The sequence below is a fragment of the Diceros bicornis genome, chromosome 19 (assembly GCF_020826845.1).
Source record: "Diceros bicornis minor isolate mBicDic1 chromosome 19, mDicBic1.mat.cur, whole genome shotgun sequence".
Taxonomy (NCBI): Eukaryota; Metazoa; Chordata; class Mammalia; order Perissodactyla; family Rhinocerotidae; genus Diceros; species Diceros bicornis.
This window is the reverse complement of record NC_080758.1, coordinates 33822673-33845981: the sequence shown is the minus strand read 5'-3', so window position 1 is coordinate 33845981 and position 23309 is coordinate 33822673. Positions and strand designations below refer to the sequence as shown.

At 39.7% G+C, this 23309-nt stretch overlaps 1 protein-coding gene across 2 annotated transcripts in view; it reads right to left on the bottom strand.

Annotated features, from left to right (window-relative positions):
• Nucleotides 1-23309, bottom strand: part of SHLD1 (shieldin complex subunit 1) — an 80431-nt gene that overhangs the window by 2311 nt on the left and 54811 nt on the right. Inside the window, exon 3 of one of the 2 annotated variants that reach the window (XM_058563174.1) lies at nt 6231-6740. The exons of the other annotated variant lie outside the window; for it this stretch is intronic. Coding sequence (XP_058419157.1) covers nt 6628-6740 — 113 coding nt within the window. The 3' untranslated portion in view covers nt 6231-6627. Of the gene's footprint in view, nt 1-6230; nt 6741-23309 lie in introns of those variants that run through there. 2 annotated transcript variants of the gene reach the window in all.

Genomic DNA, 23309 nt, shown 5'->3' with positions numbered 1-23309 from the left:
TCTTTGATAATCCTATATATTCTGCTTTATGCATTTAAAAGCTTTATTCTGAGCAAAGGTCAATGGACTTCACCAGATGCCAAAGGGATTCATGGCAGAAACATGGTGAAGACCCCTAATGTAGACAGTTCTAGGTATTCACACAGTTCAGGTATTTTCTTCCTCTACTCCCCACAATAATCCTATAGACTCTTTATTGCCAAATTAAAATCACCACCTTCGTGTTTTTTAAAGGAGGAGTAACAAATAAACTTAGTGATTTAATAATAGACAATAAGAGACCAGAACTGGAGCCAAACCCCCGTTCTCCATCTAACTTTCTATACCTCTCTGGGCACCCTAATTCTTAACATAGGAATCTCTTAAGTCCACTGAATCAAAGAATTTTCTTATCAATGTGTTCTAGAAAAGATTACACAAATAATTAATTTTTAAGTTGCAGAATTCCTTATACAGCCACCAGTTTTATTCTTTAAAATTTATACTTTAGGGCTGGCCCAGTGCCGTAGTGGTTAAGTTTGCACGCTCCTCTTTGACAGCCTGCAGTTTGTGGGTTCGCATCCCGGGTGCAGACCTACACACCACCTGCCAAGCCATGCTGTGGCAGTGTCCCACATACAAAATAGAGGAAGATTGGCATAGATGCTAGCTCAGGGCCAATCTTCCTCACCAAAAAAAAAAAAAAATTTATACTTTAAATGAAAATACTATATTTTCCTTTTTTCTCTCTGATATAAGCCTTAATAAATTACCAGCTTTAATTTCACACTCGCACCACAAACTCAATTAGTAGTTATAACAAAAATATTTGTACTTGCTAAAGATGAAGAAAGTTGTGTGATGCAATAAGTGGAGTTTTAGAAAAGGAGCTGAGATTTGGGGTTTTGACACTAGTTTTGTTACCAGCTAGATATGTCACCTTGAACAAGTCATACCACCTTTCTGAGCTTCAGCCTTCTCATCTACCAAACAAGAGGTTTACTAAGAGATCTCTCTTCTAGAACTTCAATGGCAATACAAGGAACAGAGAAGTGGATAATCCAAAACATCAGAGCATTCAAAAAGAATGTGGACACGTGTTCTGTGTGACACACGCAGGTCCCCACAGGGACAAGCATTCATTGATTCAACACACAATTAGCCCAACAACAAAGCACTTAGGAGGAACAGAGGCCAGCTAGAAAAGGATCCCCCGGTCAAATGTGGAACAACGTAGGCATCAAAATAAATAATGAGAGTAACAGATGATAACCCATTTATTAAAACAGAAAACCACGAATCCATAAAATAATTAAATTTTAATGAGGAACAGAATATTTACGATGAAGTCTCAGAGTACTTTCCTCTAAAATACTAACTACAAAGGGGAAAAGAATAACTTTATAGTGGATAAGACTGGCAAATGCCACCTTAATCAAGTGATCTGAGCGAGCACCATCAGTAATGGGACAAATGGAAATCATGTGCCACTTGACCAGATGCAACGGGAAGACCCAGCATCACTTCTCTGATAGTCTTGCCAAAAGCGCATCACTGGAACCCAATCATAAGGAAGCGTTAGGCAAAACCTAATTGAGGAACGTTCTACAAAATGACTGGCCTGTACTCTTCAGAAGGGCCAAGGTCATGAAAGCCAAAAAAAACACTGAGCAACTGTTCCAGACTGGAGGAGGCTAAAGACACACGACAACCAAACGCACACGTGATTTTCAACGAGATCCTTTTTGCCATAAAGAACATTCCTGGGACCCTTGAATGGGTCTGAGGAATAGATGTCTGAGGATTAAATCACTTGTAATTTTTCCTGATTTTGATGGTTTCACGGGGTTATGTAGGAGAATGTCCTTATTGTTAGGAAAACCAGAGCATCAAGTTGGCAACTTAGTCTCAAATAATTCATGAAAAAAAAAAAGTTATCTGCATTGTACTTGCAAGTTTTCTCTGAGTTTGATATTGTTTCAAGAAAAAATTAAAATAAACCTCTGGAGGGATACTTGTTAAAACTTCCTTTGGCGGCCACTTTAATATTAAAACACACAAACCCTTAGCTCAGGGCTTGACAAAGAGTATTCGCCTGACAAACAGTACTGCTCTTAGAGAGCCAGGGGGAGAGGGGAGAAGGGAAGGGGTCTTGCGATGGCAGGATGAGCTGTCCCTTCCCACTTTCTTCCCCACAGATGATCTGGTCCTCGAATGGTAAGGCAGGGAGACGGGCTGAGAAGGGTCAATGGGAAGAGTGGAAGAGAGAAGGGAGATGCTCAGCAGTAACGCTGGGAAAGTTGGAGAATTCCTGAAATTGCCTAGCTGAGGCAGCCATTTATACAGAACACTCCAAGTAGCTGAGCATGTACTTATTAACTAACTGGTCAATAACTTTGATATGAAGGATTTTAAGTTTTCATCTGTTTCATCTTTATATTTCATTTAATTTTTGAAATTCAGTGTCCATGAATGAACCTAAAAAAGTAGCCCATCTCCTCTATTTTTCATGCAAATGTCAAGCCAACTGCAACTCATCTTCAAAGAAACCCTCCTTCCTCTTTCCGGAAGAGCATGACAACATGGGTTGAGTCATTTACTGCGTCAGATCTTTTGAACACTGCCTCCAGTTCGTTTCAGTCTTTGATTTCCTTTTAAGATTTGCTTTACTACCAGCTACAAAGCCATCTCTCTAATCATATGGCTATTGTGGCCTTTCAGATATCACTGTTCCTTGGCCAGTATATAAAGCTAATTGCTTCTTTTCCTGATGCACCTACATGTGGACAGAATGATGGATCTTTGACAACTCAGTCAGTTCCTGCTCAGTGGTGCATCCTCACAGCTATGTTCAAACCCCCCGCTTATTCTACCTGTTGATATAGCCCAGGTTTGTAGGGCTCTCAACTGGGGACAATAATGTCTACTCTAGGGAGAGATGGGGGACGTTTTTGTGTTGGTGATTGAAAAGCGTTACTTGCATTTAGTGAGTGGGGTCAAGGATGTAAATATCCTACAATGTACAGGATAGTCTCATGCAACAAAGAATCACCCTTCCCCCAAATGCCAATAGTGCCCCCTACTCCCTCCAGAGGAACGCTGGCTCAAAGGATGGATTCTGAAAGGAGTGGGACGTGAAAGCTGAATCCTACTGCACGGTAATATATTGATGTGCCTTGAACTCCCCGAGGCACCTTTGCTATCGATCCCTGCACAATGCCCTTCTTGCTGGCACCCACGTGTGCTATGCATTCTTCCCTTCTCAGACCTTGAGATGGCATTTTTTTTTCCTCAGCAAGGGCCCCAGTCCCAATGATTCTGGCATTACCTAAATTGGGTCTAAAGGGATTTTTCCCTTTTTATTTCAATATGTTCTCTATCATGAATAGAATTTCTTTAGGAATTGACAAGAAGAACAGGAGGAGGACAAGGCTTGATAGGGGAATGCTTTTGCATTCATTGTTTCAATGAGGTCACCTATCTACCAGAGCATCCATTTGTTAAATTTTCTTTGACCAAAGAGAGAAGAGATAACATATAGGTGTCTGAGATTCTTATAAATCTAAAAATATTTTTATATCTTTAGATATAGATGCTAATTTTATATCTTTAGGACTATCTAATTTGAGTTCAGTAATCCAAGACAATCAATTAGCATTCGAGATTAGTGGTTGTGTTCTGTGAGATGCCATTAGCCTTTAGAAACCCAGATGTTTAATGGTGCTTTCTTCCAAAGAATCTTCCATGGCTACATCTCTAGTTGATAAATGCACACCAGGGTTTTATCTCTGCAAAACTTTTAGCCTCCAACCTTAACAAGTTTCCTTTAAATGGTTTTGATATTTAGAATTTGATATTTAATAATTTGATATTTAGATGGTAATCTAAATTTGATATTTAGAATTCTGTCTTCTTCATGCATCAGCATCAATAGCCACCCACTCTGCCTCATTTGTTCAGAGTTTCTTTCACTAGCAACTGCTAATTGGGAGGATATGTGATTTCAAGGCTGTACAGAGCTGAAAGAAATCTAAGACTTAATAAAAAAAAATATGGAGAATTATCAGGATTTAAGGAAAGAAGGAATATGTGGCTTGTACGTTTTCCTTCTGTGTTGCCCGGAGGGGAAGCTGCCCCTTTCTCAGGGCACTGCAAGGCACTCTCCTAAGTGCGGCCCCACTGCCTTGGTTTGTGTTGGAGGCTCCCTGGGTTCCATATGGCTCTAAGAAAGTCATGGGCAGGAGAACGGGTGAACAGGGAGGGGGCCATGTCCTGGTCATCGACGGTCACACCATAGATGCACTGACTCATCTCCTTTATGACAGCAGTCAGACTTCAGAGGCCTCAGAGGTTCTCTGCTGGGATGATAATATCCTCGTTAGTATATTAGGGGCTATGGCCCATGGATCTAAGGCCCTGCTCTGCTAGGCTGCATTTTCCTGCTCCAGATCTCATTGTCTTTTCCTTCATACCCTCTTCTATTCCTCTCACTCCTGCCACCCAACTCCATAGTCTGTGGAGGTAAACAAGAGTGAACAGGGCCACTGGATGAATGAGATTAAGACCTACCTCCGGCCCTACAGGCCACACGAACATCTGACTGGTGCTAACACCTCTGCATCACTGCCTTGAGAAATTTTGCTTCTTTTCTGATCCTTGAATGCATCAAGCAAGCTCCTTCTTCAGAACCTTTGCACTTGCTGTTCCTCTGCATGCAACATGCTTTCTCCACATATCTGCAGGATTGGTTTCTTCACCTCCTTCAGGTCTCTGCTCAGATGCTACTTTCTCAGTGATGCCTTCTGTGGCAGTCAGGATGGGCTAGGTTATGCTCCATAATAAGCAAGCCCCAAATCCCAGGGGCATAAAACAACAAAGGATTATTTCTCATTACTTACAGCTCTGTGTCATTCTACAAGTAGATCTGTATCATCCTTGCCCTTACCCTTGAACCCAGGCCAATGGGGCAGCCACCATCTCAACATTGCTGAGTGATTGCAGCAGAGAGAAAAGAGCCTGGTGAAGCAGGCAGTCACCAGGGAAGCTCCGTCACTTCTGTTCACATATCACTCGCCAATGTTCAGTCATACGGCCAAGCTGATTTCAAAAAGATGAGGATGAAAAATTCCCCCATAGGGAGAGACAGAGAGTACTGGTGGACAATAATCCAGTTTACCAAACCTTCCCTGAGCACACTATTTAAAATTGCATTCCCCTTGCTCCCATGGGCCCTGGTTCTCCCTCTCTCTCGTCTGCCTTATATTTCAATATAAACCTAATAGCATCTAATGGTATATATGATTTGTTGGTTGATTGTCTATTTTCTCCTACTCAAGGATTTTTGTCTCTCTTGTTACTTGTTGTATCTCCAGGGCCTAAACCAGTGCTGGCACATGGTGGATACATTTTTAAAATTTTGATGTTTTGTTTTATTTGTGGAGTTTCATTTTCAAATGAACATGTAACTGTGCGCTATTACTAGGGTGACCAGTACTCACTAGGTTGACTGGGAGGTTTGCCCAGGACAACCCCAGTTTATGCCTGTTGTCTCAATTAATTATTAATAGCACCTGCTTTCACTTGCAAAGGGACCTTGGATTACACAATTCATTACCCGTACACATGTATCATGATATATTACACATATAGGCTGATGCTGGAGGAGTGGGGCAGATATATCTGTGTTAACAGTGAGAAGTTCCCGCCACACATCCCTATGTCCCAGGGGGGGCCTGATTTTTGATACCAGAAATAATCCCAGACTGTGGTTTAAATAATAAGGTGTCTACAGACTTTTATTTGTTTTGTTTTTTGCTAAACCTTCTATGGATTTGTTCTACAGTACTCCAAGACAATCTTCCTTTCTTTTCACCTCTTTTTCACAACTAGCATTTCTCCTACCCCCTTGCTGTCCAAGAACCTTGATTCACTGTACCCCATCAGCAGCTAGCTTCAGTTGCTCTTCCTGGGTTCATCTGGCTTTTCCCTGCTGTGCAATAACACCAGCTTTGGAGTTCTAAGGCACCTTACTTCCTATCTTATTTTTTTTTTTTTGATGCTGAGTTTTATTCAACTTTATGAATATACCAGTTTCTTTACTCGTTTACAGACCGTTTCTTCTTCCACCTCCAATCTGCTCTGGAGCCTATCCAATGAATTTTTCACTTATTACACTCTTCAGTTCTAAGATTTCCATTTGTTCCTTTTTTAAAAATAATAATTTATTTTTTATTTTTTTAAAATATTTTGTTTATTGCAGTAACACTGGTTTATAACATTGTATAAATTTCAGGTGTACATCATTATACTTCTATTTCTGCACGGATTACATCATGTTCTCATGTTCACCACACAAATACTAATTACCTTCCTATCTTATTAATCACATAAAATTAATGACAAAAAAGTCAATAAGCTTAAGCTTCCTTTTGCCTGATAATAACCCCACCATCCATGGTTTATACATTTTAGAATTTGCAACTGTTCCTTTAAAGGACATAAACCGCGTGCTCACAAAGGTAGGGGGCAGGGTGTGGATATCAAGATATTTAATCCAAATTAACTCTTCAAAGGATGAATGGTCTGGTCAGGTTGAAACTACAGTCTCAGTCTATACTTGTTTACATCTGAAAGCTAAAACTGGATGAATCACCCAGAGGGAAGGTGGCATATGCTGTCACCCTTCATCCTAATGATGAACAGATGCGGCGGGCAGAGGACAGGGTCTTCTAAAAGGCAACTGCTGAGAAATAAAATGAACGCTGGAAAAAAACAAAAATACATGTGATCGGTGCACAGCCATGAATCAGTGAATCAGGTGCCCAGGGCAAGTAATAAGGCCAGTCTCTACTGTCTGATTTGTCAACTATCTTACTCTTACCTTGGCATTTTATTTTTTTCTTAAGAAATTAAAACGTTCTGAAAATTACACGGAACTATAATACCCAAGCTCACATCACTCCAAATTGACAATTTATATATTGTTATATTTTCTTCAAGTCTTTTTTCTTATTAAAAAAGAATTAAACATTTCAAAGTTGATCACTTCTACATAGAAATTTATTCCTTCCAGCCCATTTTTATACCTTATATATATATATATGGATCCATAACGAATATACAGTGTTGCTTTTTATGTGGTGGTCATTTTAATTTTATTGTCAATATACCAAGTTTTGCTTTTTTTCATTCAACTATGATTTTTACTTCTAGCCATTGCTGACATACATGAATCAGCTGTATAGTATTCTAATATAGGAACGTGCTGCATTATTTTGCATCCATTCCCTTGCTGATAGACATGTAGGATGTATCTAATTTTTCACTATCACAAACGAGGCCTCAGTGAGCCCCCTGGTACATACACCCTTGTGCACTTGTGCGAGACTCTCTCTGGAAATACATCCGGAAGTGGAATCGCTGAGTCGAAGGGAATGTGCATTGTCAATTCCACCAGCTCCCGCCAAATCGCTCTCCAGAGTGGTTGTAGCATTTACCGTCCCACCAGCAGCGTTTGGGCTTTCCTGTTTCTCCACAGCTTTGCCAAACCCCTGTATCGTCAGACGTTTCAAATGGTGTCTCCTTATTTGGGCTCACATTTCCCTGGTCACTCATGAGGGCTGAGCTGCTTTTCATATACTTAACGACCATTTGGGTGTCCCATACTGTGCACTGTCCATTCATATTCTTTACCATTTTTCTATTGGGTTTTTGTCTCTTTTCTATCTTCTTTTTAATGGCATACAAAATAAATTACAAAGAAAACAACTTTTCTTCAATTCATCTCATGAGTAGATTATTCCAGTCTGAAGGGGATAAAAAGAAAGTGAGGGTGAAAAAAGAGACTTCACGAGAAGCCTCAAGTGTTGTTTTTGTTTTCAAGGCAAATCAGTGTCAGCTTGTCACTACCAGAAAGTGATACTGTGTTTCTATTTAATAAAAAAGTCACGCATCATGCCGGATCTAGGGGCCGGGAAAACATCCGGCTTTCAGAGTCTCATTTTCCAGACAAGAAAATAGAGACGAGGACCAAGTCTCCAGAATCACTGGATGGAGGGGTTGGCAAATAGCACATAGAAGGCTAATCTGCTCATTAATTTTCTTAAAAACGATCTTCACATGGCTGTCATCTGCTATAATGAGGACCAGTGATAGCTCGACAGGTGAGCGATGATGAGCCAGGCAGGGGAGTGGGAGGCCTCCCTACGTGATTCAGATAATAGAAGTTTAGGAATCACGGGCTTAGATCCTAAAAATGCTTAACTCGCTTCTTTATTATGAGATTGAGGCTTGATTTAAAACAGCTTCGTTTTGCATTTTGCTAAGTAGTAATCGAGTAAAGCATCAGAACCTCACCCCTCTATAGCTCGCTCCAACTCGCTCACTTTCCGGACCAGAACTTTCTAGCTAGAGCTGGAATAAGAACTACTACCCTCTGACCCCGTTCACGGTCTGGGGAACCACTCTTGGACTCTTCTGTACCTGGAGCCCTAAGGGGAAAACCAGGTGAGGCTATCAGACAAGGGAACCCCAGAGATAAGCTCCTTCAGGAGCCATTTGGAATTAGGAGCTTCGTTGTAACACTTAAAGCAATCATTTTAAATGTTTTTCCCCAAAATGGTTTTTTAAACCTCATTTTACATGGGAGGTTTCGGCAGATTTGTTTCATATCCTGGCCTAGATAGTAAAGAACACTTGTGAGCAGAATGGAAAAGCATATGATTCTGATCTAGGTTGCTATGGCAACACTGCTATTTTTGGATACAGACTGTTTACTTCAGCAGAGTGAAGTTAAAATGTGAGCAGCTGATTAAGATGATGCTTGACCCTTTAACCTTAACCTTCACTGTAAGAAGAAAATAAGCACTTTATAAATGATGCTTGAAGTGTCACCGGAGACATATTTAGCAGGGAGATCATTTCCCTTTGCTGGGGAAGCAGAAACCTGATCCTTTTTCCTTGAAGAGGAACGGAGCCTACTCACAATCTGTCCAAATCCACAAGTCAATATTTCCTAATTTTAAGATTTAAAGAGGAACAGAACCGAACTCCTAGCAAAACAGAACCAGTTCCAGTGCTGACAGCAGCAGTAAGACTTTCTGAGACTGTGATAGACAAGGAAAGTTGGATATTTTTCTACGCAAAGTAGAATTTTCGTTAGATGCATATTTGTATAAACAGATTTCACATCACATCAAATAAGTTTTAAGCATAGCTATGAAATAAGAGATTGAATTTGTAAACCAATATACCAGAATGTAAATACATAGCTGAGTGCTCCCCCTTCAAAGTAATCACCAGGGGGGCCAAGCACTTATTTGTAAAATGCTGCCATTGCTGAGAACATGTTGGAGTCTCTTAGGAAGTGTCTTCACTCCCTCTGGAAGCTTCTTCTGAATGTCCTCATTGGTGCCAAATCTCCATCCTCAGAGGGCAGAATTACCTTTTTGGAAACTGTCAAGAGGCATTAGGAGTGAATTCTAATAAATACTGTAGGTGATCAAGCAGTGTAACTTGGCATGGGGTGAAAAGCAAGGTTTATCTCCAAAAGGAAATTGTTTTTCTATGATGTTTCACGGGCTGGTTGTAAAAGCAGTTCTCACAAGGGAATTCCAGAATCAGTTCTGTGCAATGGCAGGCAGCATGGTTTCAATGTATATATACTTTCAAATTTGTTACTTTGAAGGACAGAACTAACACGGATTTAAGTTCTGGCCTTTGTGAAAAGCTCATACTCATAGATCAGAAATCGACATGTTTCTGTCCTGACAGATGAAATGCTTGCGAGTGTGGACTTTGGATTTAGAAGGCTTGAATTTGAGTTCTAGAGTGGCCACTTACTGGCTATGTGACATTGGGCAAGTCACCTCACATCTCTGAATCTCCATGTCCCCATCTGTAGAATGGGGCTAATAACAGCTCTTACTTCGTAGGACTGTTGTAAGAATTAAATGATTTATTTGCATAAAGCCTAGCACATAGCACTCAATAAATAAAAGCTACTTTATAATTATTATCATACTGACAAGGGTAGTACCAGCAGCAGGGTTGTTACATATAAGTATTAAGGTATTTGTTATTTAACATCTGAGATTTTTAAAAGTGAATTGTAAATGCTCCTATATGTCTACTATACAGTGATGGATGCATATCATAAGGAAAGTCCAGAGCAACAAGCAAGCATTCACTCCTGACTGGAAGGAACATCACCTTTACCAATAGCTACTCCCCCATCCTGGCATCAGAGTTGATGGGATAAATCACAGTGAACATCACTCATCTCACAGCAGTAGGACTATGACTACAGAGAGGTCCCAAGTGCACGCTCTGCAAAGCAAACATGCTCCCAGCGTGGGTGGAAACAGCAGGTGCCTCAGTGTGGGGGAGTGTCAAACACAGAAGCCCAGGCTGGTGGAGCCCTCCAGCTCTCCCCAACACATCCCTCCAAGGGGGACCAGCACCAGAGCGTGGGTGGCACTGGAATGACTCAACCTCAAGGGAGCCTGATGGTGGTGGTGGTTTTTGGAGGTTGATGGAGACTATAAATCAAGCGAAGAGCTTCAGGGAAAAGTTTAGGTTAGTAAATACATTGAAGAAGGAGAAATAGGCTGAAGTAAATAAAAAAGATTGAGAAATTAGGCAGAAAAATCTAGGGTTCACAGAATGACTGCTGTCTGAGTCAGAACTGTGGTGCTGAGTTAAATTTTAAAAGGCAAGATGAGACTGGGAAATATAATAAGAACAGTTACAGGAGATAGTTCTCAATCTCCTTCCCTCTCTCCCCTCCCCCATTTATAGTTGACTCTGAAGAAGAACAAAGCTTTGAGCCTTCTCTTCTGGAGCAAATAACTTCAGAGAGCACAGAAAACTCAGAGAAACTGGAGAAAAGCCACAAACAAATTTAACAATAGCATAATATAATACAACCTATGCAGAAAAGGCCTATAGACAGCAGAGAAGTAAAGCGGGGGCTGACTGAAGGAAAGAAAATATGAGACATGAGGTTTAAGATGTATTTGTGCTGAAAATGTTTCTAACATGGATGATTAAGGGCTAGAAGTGGGTGCAAATACAGAATTGAATTTCCACCTTTACAAGGACACCTCTAGGATTGCAGAGATACCCATATATTTTTCACAAAAGAATATGCTGGATGAGATATGAAAATCCTCCCTGTTACCAAACATCTAAAAATACTGGGTAAAATATTCTTAAAAATCTTTGAAAATTCATGACTGAGCTGAAATAAAGCAAAGAAAGTCCTTAGAGACCAAAAGCAAAATGAGAGGAGGCATTCCAAGAGGTAAGTGAATCCTGAGTGGGTGTCTAGACCCAGCACATCAGCTTTAATGGCCACGTAGGCTTCAGGACACAAAGTCTAGTGTCATGGCAGGATGGGGTGCTTGAAAGGACATCACTGGGTAAAGCCGAGAGCCCTGAAGTTAGACCCTCAGAGAAAAGATGAACTAGAAAAAAAAAATGCCTTGCAAAGGGGTGCACTAAGAAAATTTATTTGTCTTGGCTTTGGCTCTGGGTGGAGAGAAAAAAAAGAAATGTCCTGAGATTTAACCATGAGCCAGACCTCACATATGTTTGTGGCCTGAATTGAGACTATTTTTGTGGTCTAAAAACCTCCAAGCCAGGTATTTATTTTAATATGGTTCCAGATTGATGTGTCTTCCTATGTCTACAGAAAGCAAATGCAAATCCTCTTTAGAGGAATATGCTCTCAACTCAAATCTCAAAAGAAACTCTATACATCAAGTTCCATTGAACATGAGCTCACAATAAAAACAATACTCACAAAATACATGTTGAAACAAGGCACCTTTACTGAGAGGGAGAAAACAAAAAGAACAGCACCAGACTGAGACTCACAGAAATTTTAGATATTGGAATTCATGGACACAGAATATAAAACAAATGTGCTTAATATGTTAAAGAAATAAAATAGGAAATAGAAAGTGTAAGGAACAAGAGACTATAAAAATGCACAGGTAAATTAGAAAAAGAAGGAAAAATTATGTAGAAAAATGAAAAATTATAATAATAGATTTTTATACCTCAGTAGATGGGTAAAACAGATTAGACACTGCTGGAAAGAGAGTTAGAAAATGGAAATATTGAAGATATTACTCAGAATTTAGAACATAGAGACAGAGATGGAGAAAACAAAGCAAAAAAAAAATTGAGATATATAAGTCACAGTGAGGTGGTCTAACATGCATCTAATTGGAATTGCACAAAAAAATAATAGAGAGAATGGAGGAAAGGCCATGCGTGATGAGTTAATGGGTGAGAATTTCCTAGAACTAATGAAAGCATGAATTCTCAAATTTAGCAATCACAATGTTTTGCAAGCAAAATAAATAAAAAGAATTCTATGACTAGGCACAAGATAAAACTACAGATCATCAAAGGTAAAAATAAAAATCCTAAAACCATCCAGGAAGAAAAGACAGATTACCTATAAATGAGTGATGATTAAGTTGACTATTGATGTCTCAATGGTGGCAATGTAAGTAAGAAGGCAGTGGAATAATACCGTCGAAGTTCTAAGAGAAAAGAACTTCCAACCTAGGGCCACTCAGGAAATGGTGAGGAAATTAAGACATCAGTCTCTTAACTGGCCAGATCAGCAAAATGATAAATGTCATAGCCAGATTACCCTTATATCCAAAGTTCATTCTCTGAAAGTGCTTAAAATGGACAATCTTCATATCACCTCATATTATGGAGATTTTGTCTGAAGGCAGAGGAATGAGCTACACAGAATTTTCATGTTTTCTATTCCTTTGGTGAGGTGAGTCTGTTTAATTCAAGGCTGGTCCAGCCATCCTTGAAACAGTATACCAATGCCAGACTTTGATCCCACATCACACGTGATCATCTTAAAAGTGTAGTTCATGTCTATCCTACATTTTGTTTCTGAAAGTTTCAGTCTGTAATAAGCCAATTATGCAAAATCATTCAACTTCAAAGTTGTTCTAGTTGGTTTTATAAAAATTATAGATGCTCTTAATGTTTATCAGATGTCATTTTCTCTGTAATCAACTATTTCCATTTGCTTTTCAAATAATTACTAATTTTGTCTTGCTAACTCAGCTCATGCCTGCTGTTCCAGTGCCCTCAGCACTGCAATACTAGTTGTGCAGCCATTGGCCTACAGACCAAGATATCTGACCCAAACACTCTTTAGAAAAAAGGGAAATTAATTATTTCTATGCTCTCTTGATATTCACTCTCTTTGAAGAGATCTCATGAAAGAAGCTATATAGCTTAGTTTTAAGAAAGTAGTTAAACTTTCTTTCAGCCAATAAACTATGCCAATCATAAGAAGATAAACAGAGTCAGAGGTTATGACTCACAAGTTATTACTGGTAACCTTTACTGCCTTATTGATATTCTGGAATTTTCTGTTACCTAAGGTCCTCCTTAAATTTGTTTCATTTCAAATATAAATAATACAGTTTTCTTGCATAAATCTAGAAAAGAATAAAAATTTGTAGGGGACTATGAAGAAGAAAAATGACCTAATTGTACTGGTTATTCCAGGTGACCAAATATTTTTGACCTCTGAGCTGCAAAACCTCAAATGCATTTGAAACTTCAGCTCCTAAAAGCATCCCAAAAAACCCATGCACACAATAAATCTTTCATGCACATTTCTGTTTTTCTATATCTTGATCTGGGTAGTGGTTAATTCGGTATATACATATGTAAAAATCCACCAAGCTGTAACACATAAGATTTGTGTACTTTATTGTAGGAAAATTGTATCTCAATTAAAAAATATCTACACACACACACTCCCTGTCTTCAATAAGTCTTAGAGGTGGTATTGAAATTAAGTTTTTAAGAAAAGATTCCAAGATGGTTCTAATGTTCAGTTAGGCTGGTAACCACCACCCTAAGGCAGCTGGAAATGTCTTGATTAGAATAGACATTCAGCCAACATTTGTTTCAATGAATGGATGGATGAATGAACCAACAAACTAATATCTATGTTATTCATGGTTGTAGGTACACCATTGACAAAGGCCAGGAAAAGCCCTAAGAATATTAAAAAAAAAAAAAAAAGCCAGATAATGTTCTAAGCATTTTAAATGACATTAACTCTCACAACGACTCTGTGAGGTAAGTTGACTGTTTTGGTCTTTAGTTGCAGCCAACATAAATCACTTTGTTACTTAAAGCAGAAAGAGAGGTATTAAGAAGTATTACACAGTTCACATCATTGTTGGGAGAGCTGCAGAAACAGACGATAGGCTGAGCCTTTAAGAATTATTCCTCAAATCACTAAGCAGAACTGGACAGCCAAAGGGGCTGCTGGCTCTCTCACTATTAGGAACCTAAAGAATTAGGAAGCTGCTGCTCCAAATCAATACTGTTTCTGCTACAACCTGGGTGTTTCCCAATCAGGAAGCTGCCTGTTGAATCAGGAAGCTATCATTACAGTGTCAAAACCATGCTGCTTCTGCCATTATCCACACCAGCTAAAAATGAATGTCCCATGTGCCATCTCTCTTCCCATGTAATCTAGGTCTGAATTCAAAGGTTGATGGGGATGCATTTTATTAGCAGATCTAACTCACATCCAGAACACTAGCTGCAAGAGATTCTGGAAATAGAAACCTCCACCCTCTATAAGGCAAGAAATCATGCTAGGAGGAGGTTGGAATGGGCATCGAATGGGCTAACTGACTGACTCACAGATCATGAAACCAAGGCGTAGAGATTAAGAAACTTGGCCAAAGGCATACGGCTAGTAAGTGGCAGGGCCAGGATTCAAACTCAGGAAGTATGGCCCCAAAGACTCACAAGGCATATAAGAGCATAATAACAGAGTGCACAGGCAAGCTCATGGATGTGAGTCTCCAGTCCTGACATACAAACTTTTGTGCTCATGACGAGCAATTTCCAATTTACTGTACTCATTAATCCTGACATCATCTCTTTACGTCTTGTAGTGTCTCATCTTTGAAATTCAAAAATATATAATTAATTTATTTGATCACTTTATTTTTGGTCTAGAAAGTGTTCTCAAGTGTTTTGGGGTGGCAGGGGTTTGTGGGAGGTGGAGAAAACTGAAGAAGTTTCTAATGCCAAATAGTGACTGACGACATCCATACCCAATAACTACCTCCAACTCCAGCTCCTCACATTAGTTCCATGGTACAAATTAAAAGCACATTTAAAAGTATCCTGATGTTATTTTAGGGCTTTCTAATGGAACATCTTACTGATTCCACTTTCATCAAAAAGTTTGGGAAATCATACGGTATTTGACCTTCTCCCTCTGACTTATTTCACTTTGTATTATACCCTCAATGTCCATCCATGTTGTCACAAATGCCTGGATTTCATCGTTTCTCATGGCTGAGTAGTATTCCATTGTGTATATATACCACATCTTCTTTATCCATTCGTCCCTTGATGGGCACTTAGGTTGCTTCCAAGTCTTGGCTATTGTGAATAACGCTGCAATGAACACAGGGTACAATGATGTACACCTGAAATTTTTACAATGTTATAAACCAATGTTACTGCAATAAACAAAAAATTTATTAAAAAAAAATAAATAAATAAATAAACATAACAACAACAACAAAAAAGTTTGGGAAACGATTGTATGCAACAGAATGATGGTTATTTAGCCTCTTTGGAAAGCTGACCATTTTACGGCTCTTATGGACTGAAAACCTTGAGACTAAAGCTTGTGGTGTATTCTCTGTTACCTAAAACTGCATTTCCACACATCCTTAGTACAGTTCAGTCTGTCAGTCTGCCTATCTGCCTGCCTATCTATCTATCTACCTACCTACCTACCCACCTACCTACCTATCTACCTACCTATCTCTATCCATCTATCCATCTGTCCACCCACCCACCCATCAATCTCTCTATGAGAATGACCCAGATAGCAGAATAAAAACATTAAACTGTATCCAAAATAAATATATCAGTAAGGACAGAAGAAGGCTGAGAGGAGTGAGAAGGGCCAGTTTCAAATCATAGGATGAAAATGTTGAAAGTTCTCCACAAAGGAGAATGTGTCAGCTATTTTTAAAAGACTATAATTTTGAACAGAGATCCTTCGTGTGGTGGGGGAAAGAAAATGCTTCCTTTGACGTGACAAGTTATAAACTGCTAATCTGCCAGTTTCAGAAGGGTAAATATTTGCTGAAGATTAAGTACATGGCAAAGGTACGTCATTAAATCTAAAGTAATTAAAAACTCAATTTAGTATCACGTGCATCGATTCCATTTTTAATGAGCAGATAGCCTCAACAACCATTTACGAGCCGTAGTTCAATCTATCTCCATGGTGTAGAAGGAAATGATAAATGTCTTCAGCGTGACTTCCAACAAAGCGAGTCTGAGTTAATTACTCCGTGTGCAAGTGAAAATGGATTTGGTTAAATAAAGGAGCCTACCAGCCAAGGACATCAACCACATGCCGGCCTCAATTTCATATTAATCAAATGTACATCAAACTGTATCAGTGACATATACACAGCAGAAGGGCTGTTTAAAACTTGTATTTTATCTCCTAACTAATTTTTATGGTTATCAAAGTAATGTATATGCTCAGAGCTTTTAAAAGTCAGATGAGGCTAAAAATCTTAAAATGAACAACAGTAGTTCCCTGGCTCCTCCATCCTCCTTCCCTTTCCTGAGTCTACATTTCCACTTGCTGTTCCTTCTGGTTTTTAAAATCTTATATGTCTAATTAATACGGTCATGTGATAATTTATCAGTTTCAGACATTATGTGTTGATATCCTTAGGCCTCAGGCACATACACTCATATCTGCACTTGCACACAGAGGCTTACCTTCCCCCGTCTCTAAATACAGTTACGTTGATTTCCTATTAAATCAATATTCATATGTATATTATTATAATTATATAAGGTTGATCACTGCTAAATGCACTAAAAATGTTTCCTTTATTATACGATATTATTGTTTCTGTAGTTAATAGCTATTTCTTTTCAGCATTTGCTTGCTTTGTTTTATAACCATCTCTAACTCTACCCACTCCTCCAAGAGCCTCTCAGGGGAATTTTCGATATGTCAAATTTGACAGAATAGACACTCAATTCCCCAGCCCCCCTGGGCACTTCCCCCTGAAAGCCCTCCACCCTTTTGCTCCAATCAGCCTGGCTGTTCTCCAAGCTCCACAGCTGTTGACTTGGGTCTCCCTTTGGTTGCTCTCCTAAATTTCTTGTATTATTTCTGCAATAATTTCCTCTGCCCCATTTTCTGTTTTGCTTTTTGCAGGTTTCTTCTGCTCCATCATTGTCTCTGTTTCTTCCAACCTCTTTATTTCTTATCAGTCTTGGTTTCTATATTTTGTGATGGAAGATTTCCTCAAATATCTGGTGATCTTTGGCTGTGAGTTCAGAATGTAAGTGTGAGGCATTAAAAAGCTAATTGGAAGCTCTTGCCATGGGTAGGGCTTATGGACTGGTGGGCTTCATATGGGGTGACCAAGCTGTGTAGTATTCATTCAGGTTTTCCGGAGATTCATTCTCAAATCTCCTAATTGGTCAGAGAGTGATGAGTGAGGATGCTGTTTTAGACAGAAAGGTCTAGAAAGTCCTAAATGCAATGAGGGAGGAAGCAATGCTAATATCTGGGGCAGGTGGGTTCCAAACAGGAAATGGCAAATGCAGAGTCCCTGTGAGGACCAGCCAGGAGGCCACCGTGGCTACAGCAGAGTGAGCAAGGAGGAGACAGAAGGAACGATGTGCATTTATAATTTATGGAAACGATTTTCACACGGACTTTATCAGAGACATTAAAATATTTAGTGATATTTGTAAAAGTGAATCTGAATCATTTCTACAGTATTTGACATCAGACAAAAAAAAAAAAACCACTACGACTTGCCTTTGGTTAATCAGGCAGGCTAACAGTTATGTGAAATTATCTATCCCTGTTCAACCTTGTAAAGATTCTGAAAAATAAAAAACCTATACCTCATAAACACACTAGAGACTCTCTGAACAAGATATAAATCTGTACACACATCTCTGCTCAATCAAAGGAAGCAGTTCATGTTGTCGAGAAAAATCAAAAGCTTAAAAAAAAACGCAACCAGTTGCCAAGGCAACAAGAAAAAAAGTTAGACAAAAAATACAGTTTCCATCAGAAGCACTGTCATATGCAGAAGCTGAGTATCTTCTGGCCCTGCTATGGAAGTTTTATTTAACCTTCATTTAGTCATTTCTGGAGATGGGGCGTGAATTGAGAATCCCAGCACCGGGGCCTTTGTCAAAGCTGGGCAGTGGGACAACTTGCTAGTAAAAAGCCCTTTCAGAGAGTTGAGAGTTAAAGTAAACCCAGTGGTTCACAGCCTAAGGCAAAAGAACTATTTTCTTTATTTTAAATTATTCTGCAACATTTCCTGGATGACACAATTTTACAGAGAACTTCCATTTATGAGCTAGACACCAAATGGTTACTGAGAGATTAGAAGGTCAAATAACTTGCTGGAGAGTTTCCAGATCCTTCTCCTCGAATTTCTGTAATTTCAAAGAGTGACTCAGAGTTGACTTTAAACACCATCTGTGCTCCTCTACCAGCCACCTTGCTAAAAGCCCTGCCACCCGCAGGCTGCCAACCCTGGTCTTGACTCTCCCCTTGCCAGTTTCCTCCATGTGGAGACTCCACTACTCCTTGGGGATGCCGTGGACATGCCCCTCCTCTATGAAGCCTTCCCAATTCCCCAGGGAGAGCTGGTGGCCCCTACTCCAGGTCCCACGGCGCTCAATATATGGTATCCAGCAGCTCATCCATCCTACTGAAAGTTTGTGCATGGCTGCTTTCTTATCTGACTGTGACTTCCTAGAGGCAGGGACCCTGGCCTAACTATAGTGGGACGCCAGTGCCGGGTACAGGGCTGAGGTAAAACTAATGAATGAGACAGAATGAATTAATGTACTGCTCTAGCTTTTGATGTTGAAGGACTATCCCAAATCACCATCAACATAACTAGTGGGAAGAATCTGGAAAGCTGGAGATGGGTAGAGAGAGGCAACTGTGTCTAGTCCCAGCTCAGGCCCTAGCCGGCTGTGTGACTACTGCACCTCTCTCATTTTCCAAACTATGTCTACAGAACACCACCTGTGCCCTGAGAGATGGTAGCAGGTGTTCCACGAAAAAGGGAACTCGATTTTTCAGTAATTTCAAGATGGTGGGGGGTTAAAAACATTAACCAGGTCTTTTTACCATAGATCTTTGCACAATGGCAACTCACCCACAGCACTGTAGGATGGAATGAAGCCATCCTCAGGCAGACGAAGTGGTACTGAGTGCTTGATAAATGCTAACTGCTGTTTTCATTTGCATCCACCTATACTCTGTAGTTTTTTTTCATAATGACAATAGATTACTTTTAATTCAAAAAAATAAAGCTATTTTACTAAAAGAATTAGTCAAATTAGAATGCAGCCCAGCTGGATGAGTTTGTAATTTTTTTCCTCTATTATTATAGAAATTATCCCTTTCCTAGTTCTTCCTCTGCATAAAAGTTACACACTGTTAATTTCTCTATCAAAAAAATTTTTTTTAACTTTGAAAAGTTACATTTGAAGAAAAGGACTCACAGGATAGGAGAACCACTCACCTGGAGGCAGGAAGGCTCCACCCTAAACCTTCCTCCTGACAGGCAGCTCTGTTCCCAGCCCCCAGGAGAAGGCTTGGACATGAATGGTGGCTTCCCAAAACTGAGCACTGCCTTCCTGATAATGGTACCATAAACATCACATCTATAAACTCACCAGGAAGCAGATATCTGCATTCCAAGGGTCACAAAGTTGAAGGAAATCAAATGTAAACACATGTGAAATTTTGTCTCCTCAATGCCAAGGACAGCAGGTGCATCTAAGATGAACGGGGTTCCAGAAGAGAGGATTATGGGGCCACTTCAGGTAACTGAACATAGGCCAAGGGTTAGACAAAATGGAAATGATAGAGATATGAATCCAAACTCGATCTCTTTTCTCTTTTCTGGACAGCTATTCTCTTTCTGTCTCTCTCTCTCTCTGTCACACACACAGACACACACACACAGAGCAGGGGACTCACTTTCGATGGACTCTGCTCAGAACAATCATTTATAGTGACACAGTTAAGTAGAGGCCTAGAGATAATGCAAATGTCACACAGCCCCCAACCAGAGTGGAGCCCAACAAACAAAACAGCATACCCATCAAGGTATTTTAAAGGTCAAGAGAAACCAGCTGTCAGTGTGACAGGGGTGATTTTTCTTCTCACCAATGAATAACCTCATTTAAACAAGTATCATTTAAACACTTCAGGAGTCTAAGGAGAAACTAGGGATAAAGCTCAGAGGAGTCTGGAGGGAAAAAACTAAAGAAAGTCAAGAAGGAGAGAAGCATAGGAGTCTATTTTAGGAGGAGAAAGCAAGAGCACAAACACTGTACTGCGTGTGCACCCAGGAGCACGGCAGATCTGGGGCTCCAGGCTGTGACAAGGAGGACAGACACGTGAGCCACACAGCACTGGTGTGGGGAAGGCGATTAGCATGTGGTTCCAGAAACATAAAGAACAGCGCAGCCTTGGACGACTGCCTAGAAATCTCCACCTGGAGAGGCAAATCTTCTGTTAAGATTCTCAGGCAGCGAATCAGGATTAATGGGATTGTAAGGTCTAAAAGACGTTCAAGTCTAAGACATCTACAAGACCTCATCCTGCTTTCAGGATGAGACTGAGGACGATAACATTAGTAAGCAGAATGGTTCTATCCTGGAAGAGCTCCAAGTCTTTCCTGTGATTTGGAGTATAATGTATCCACCAGCCAAGCTAATCTCAAACATTTAAGTGGTGGATAGGAGAAGCTTGAGTTACACATCATGTTGGACTATTCTATAGCAAGGCACGAAAGCCCAGCTCTTAATCTAAATTACACCTTCACATACAGACAATAAAGAAAACTGAGCAGCTACACGCGCAGTTTCTACTCTACCCAAGAATCCTTTAAAAATGTGGAGAAGTTTCTCTCTTAGACTTACTTCCATTATCCTTAAGAAATGAAAAAACTGGCGAGGGGAGGGAGAAGGACAGGGAGCATGAAAGCAATGGCACTATAAGAAAAGCAAAAGAAAATATAGCAAAACAGAAAACGAGTTTCTCTCTGAGTGGAAGGATCATGGGTGTTTATCTTTTTCTTCTTTACACTTTTTCGTATTTCCCAATCTTCTGCAACAAACATGTAAACAAGAAAATTTTTCAAGAGAGAGATACCAAAGGGATTAGAGAAATCGAATTGAGACAATCCAAAGGAAGCCATTAAAACTATTGCCACTTAAAAGCAAACGCTTGCTCTTCCTCAGGCAGGGCCTCTGTTCCTCTTCCCATTTCTTCAAGGACAACAGTCATTTGTCAAATATTTATTAAATGTCCACCAAATGCCAGGCCCAGGATGGAGAAATGAAAGGTAGGGCTATTCGTCTCGACAAACTTGCAGTCGAGAAAGACTCAAAAGAAGTAAAACACCTAGAGCACTATTAACTGTTAAACCACGATCTTTTGATGACAGCTGTTACCAGGGCTGATAGAGAACAGAGGTCAGAGTTGCCATATGGATTCCACTGAGCTGGGAAACCAGAGCTGGCCCCTAAAGGAAATGGGAATTTGGATAAGCTCCCATGATTCTCCACAAAAAGATCACGGCTAGGTTGAAGCGTCACAGTAGTTTCTCTTGGTAGACCATATGGTTCAGCTTAAAGACAGTGCAGCACTCGTGTGCCCTTGAACCTTCTGTCAAAGCGTCACCATAAACTTCTGCCTTTTCTGATGAGTCAGCCTGAAAATTATAGCAATGTCCTATTTGCAAATTGATATATTTTTAACTTTTCATTAAATTATAATATGCATATAGGAAAGTGCCTAACTCGCAGCCCTATTAATTTCACAAACTGAACACATCCAGGATAACCAGCACCCGGATCAAGAAACAGAACAGCACCAGGACCCCAGAGCCCGTCTTGTGCCCTCTTCCAGTGACTACTCTTCCCAGGGTTACTGTCATTCTGACTTCTGACACCTAGATTGCTTTGTCTTTTTTATGCTGTACACAAATGGAAGTATACAGTAGGTGCTCTTGGGTACCTGACTTCTTTCACTCAACCTTATGTTTGTGAGACTCATTCATGATGTTGTGTAGAGTAGCAGTTGGTTCATTTTCAACGGTGTATAGTGTTCCATTGTATGAATACATGACCATTTATTTACCCATTCTACTGATGATGTGCATTTGGGCATTTCTAGTTAGGGCTGTTACTGTTAGCGCTGCTATGACTATTTCAGTGCATGTCTTTCCATGAACATATGGATGCATTTCTGTTGGGTATGTATCTGGGAGTGGAATCGCTGGGTTGTGGCGTAGACAAGTGTTCAGCTTTTAGGGATATTCCAAATAGGTGGCATAGCTAATCTGAGAACTGAGGGCCTATCTCTGCTTTTGCCTGTTCCTAGCTCTAATGATGGAGTCCCATATCCGGCTTGGCCCAAATCTCATCTTCTATCATCCAAGATTGAGAGCCCCCAAACCATTCTATTTTCATTTCCTTTAAAAATATTACCTTCGTAGATATTGCCTATGCTTATTTTTTTCCTAAAGAAGAGGCTGTTAATCAAGAAGGGCAGAAGAAATTATACTGTAGTTAAAGGCAAATTATATTATAAAGGACAAGCTGTCTAGTAAAACACAACATATAATTATAATTATCTTCAAAATAAATCAAATTATCCATATAAACCCAAACACTCACCGGTAAATTAATGAAAAATATGACAATGTCGAGCTTTTAATTGCTTCTATTGCAAAATCTCCAAACCCAAACTTTGGTTATCAGGCAGAAAAGAGGCAATTAGTTTGCAACAGATGTGTCAGTAAAAACCTGTTACAACGTGGCCCCAGAATTAATATTCTCCAGTTTATGAAGCCCATCTGTCCAATTTTTTCAGATTTTCACTTTAGACAATCATATTTAGACAGGCACTCCAAACTAATTGCTTTTTGCTCTTTTTTTTTTTTTTGGTCAGGATCTTTTTCTAATATCTCCAGAATATAAGTTTCATAAGAGCCCCATTATCTCAAACTCCAAGTTTAATTTCCTTTCCAGAACATTTTTTTCAGAATATTAACCCTCAGAAAAACGGCAGATGAAAAGATTATTGAGCAATGGCAGGGCTTAAATAAATTAAGGCTTTCAGGCTGTGTTGCTACTTCCTGTTTCCAAAAAGTAATCTTTTTTAAGGTTATTAAACATCATTGGTGACCTTTAAAAAGAACTCC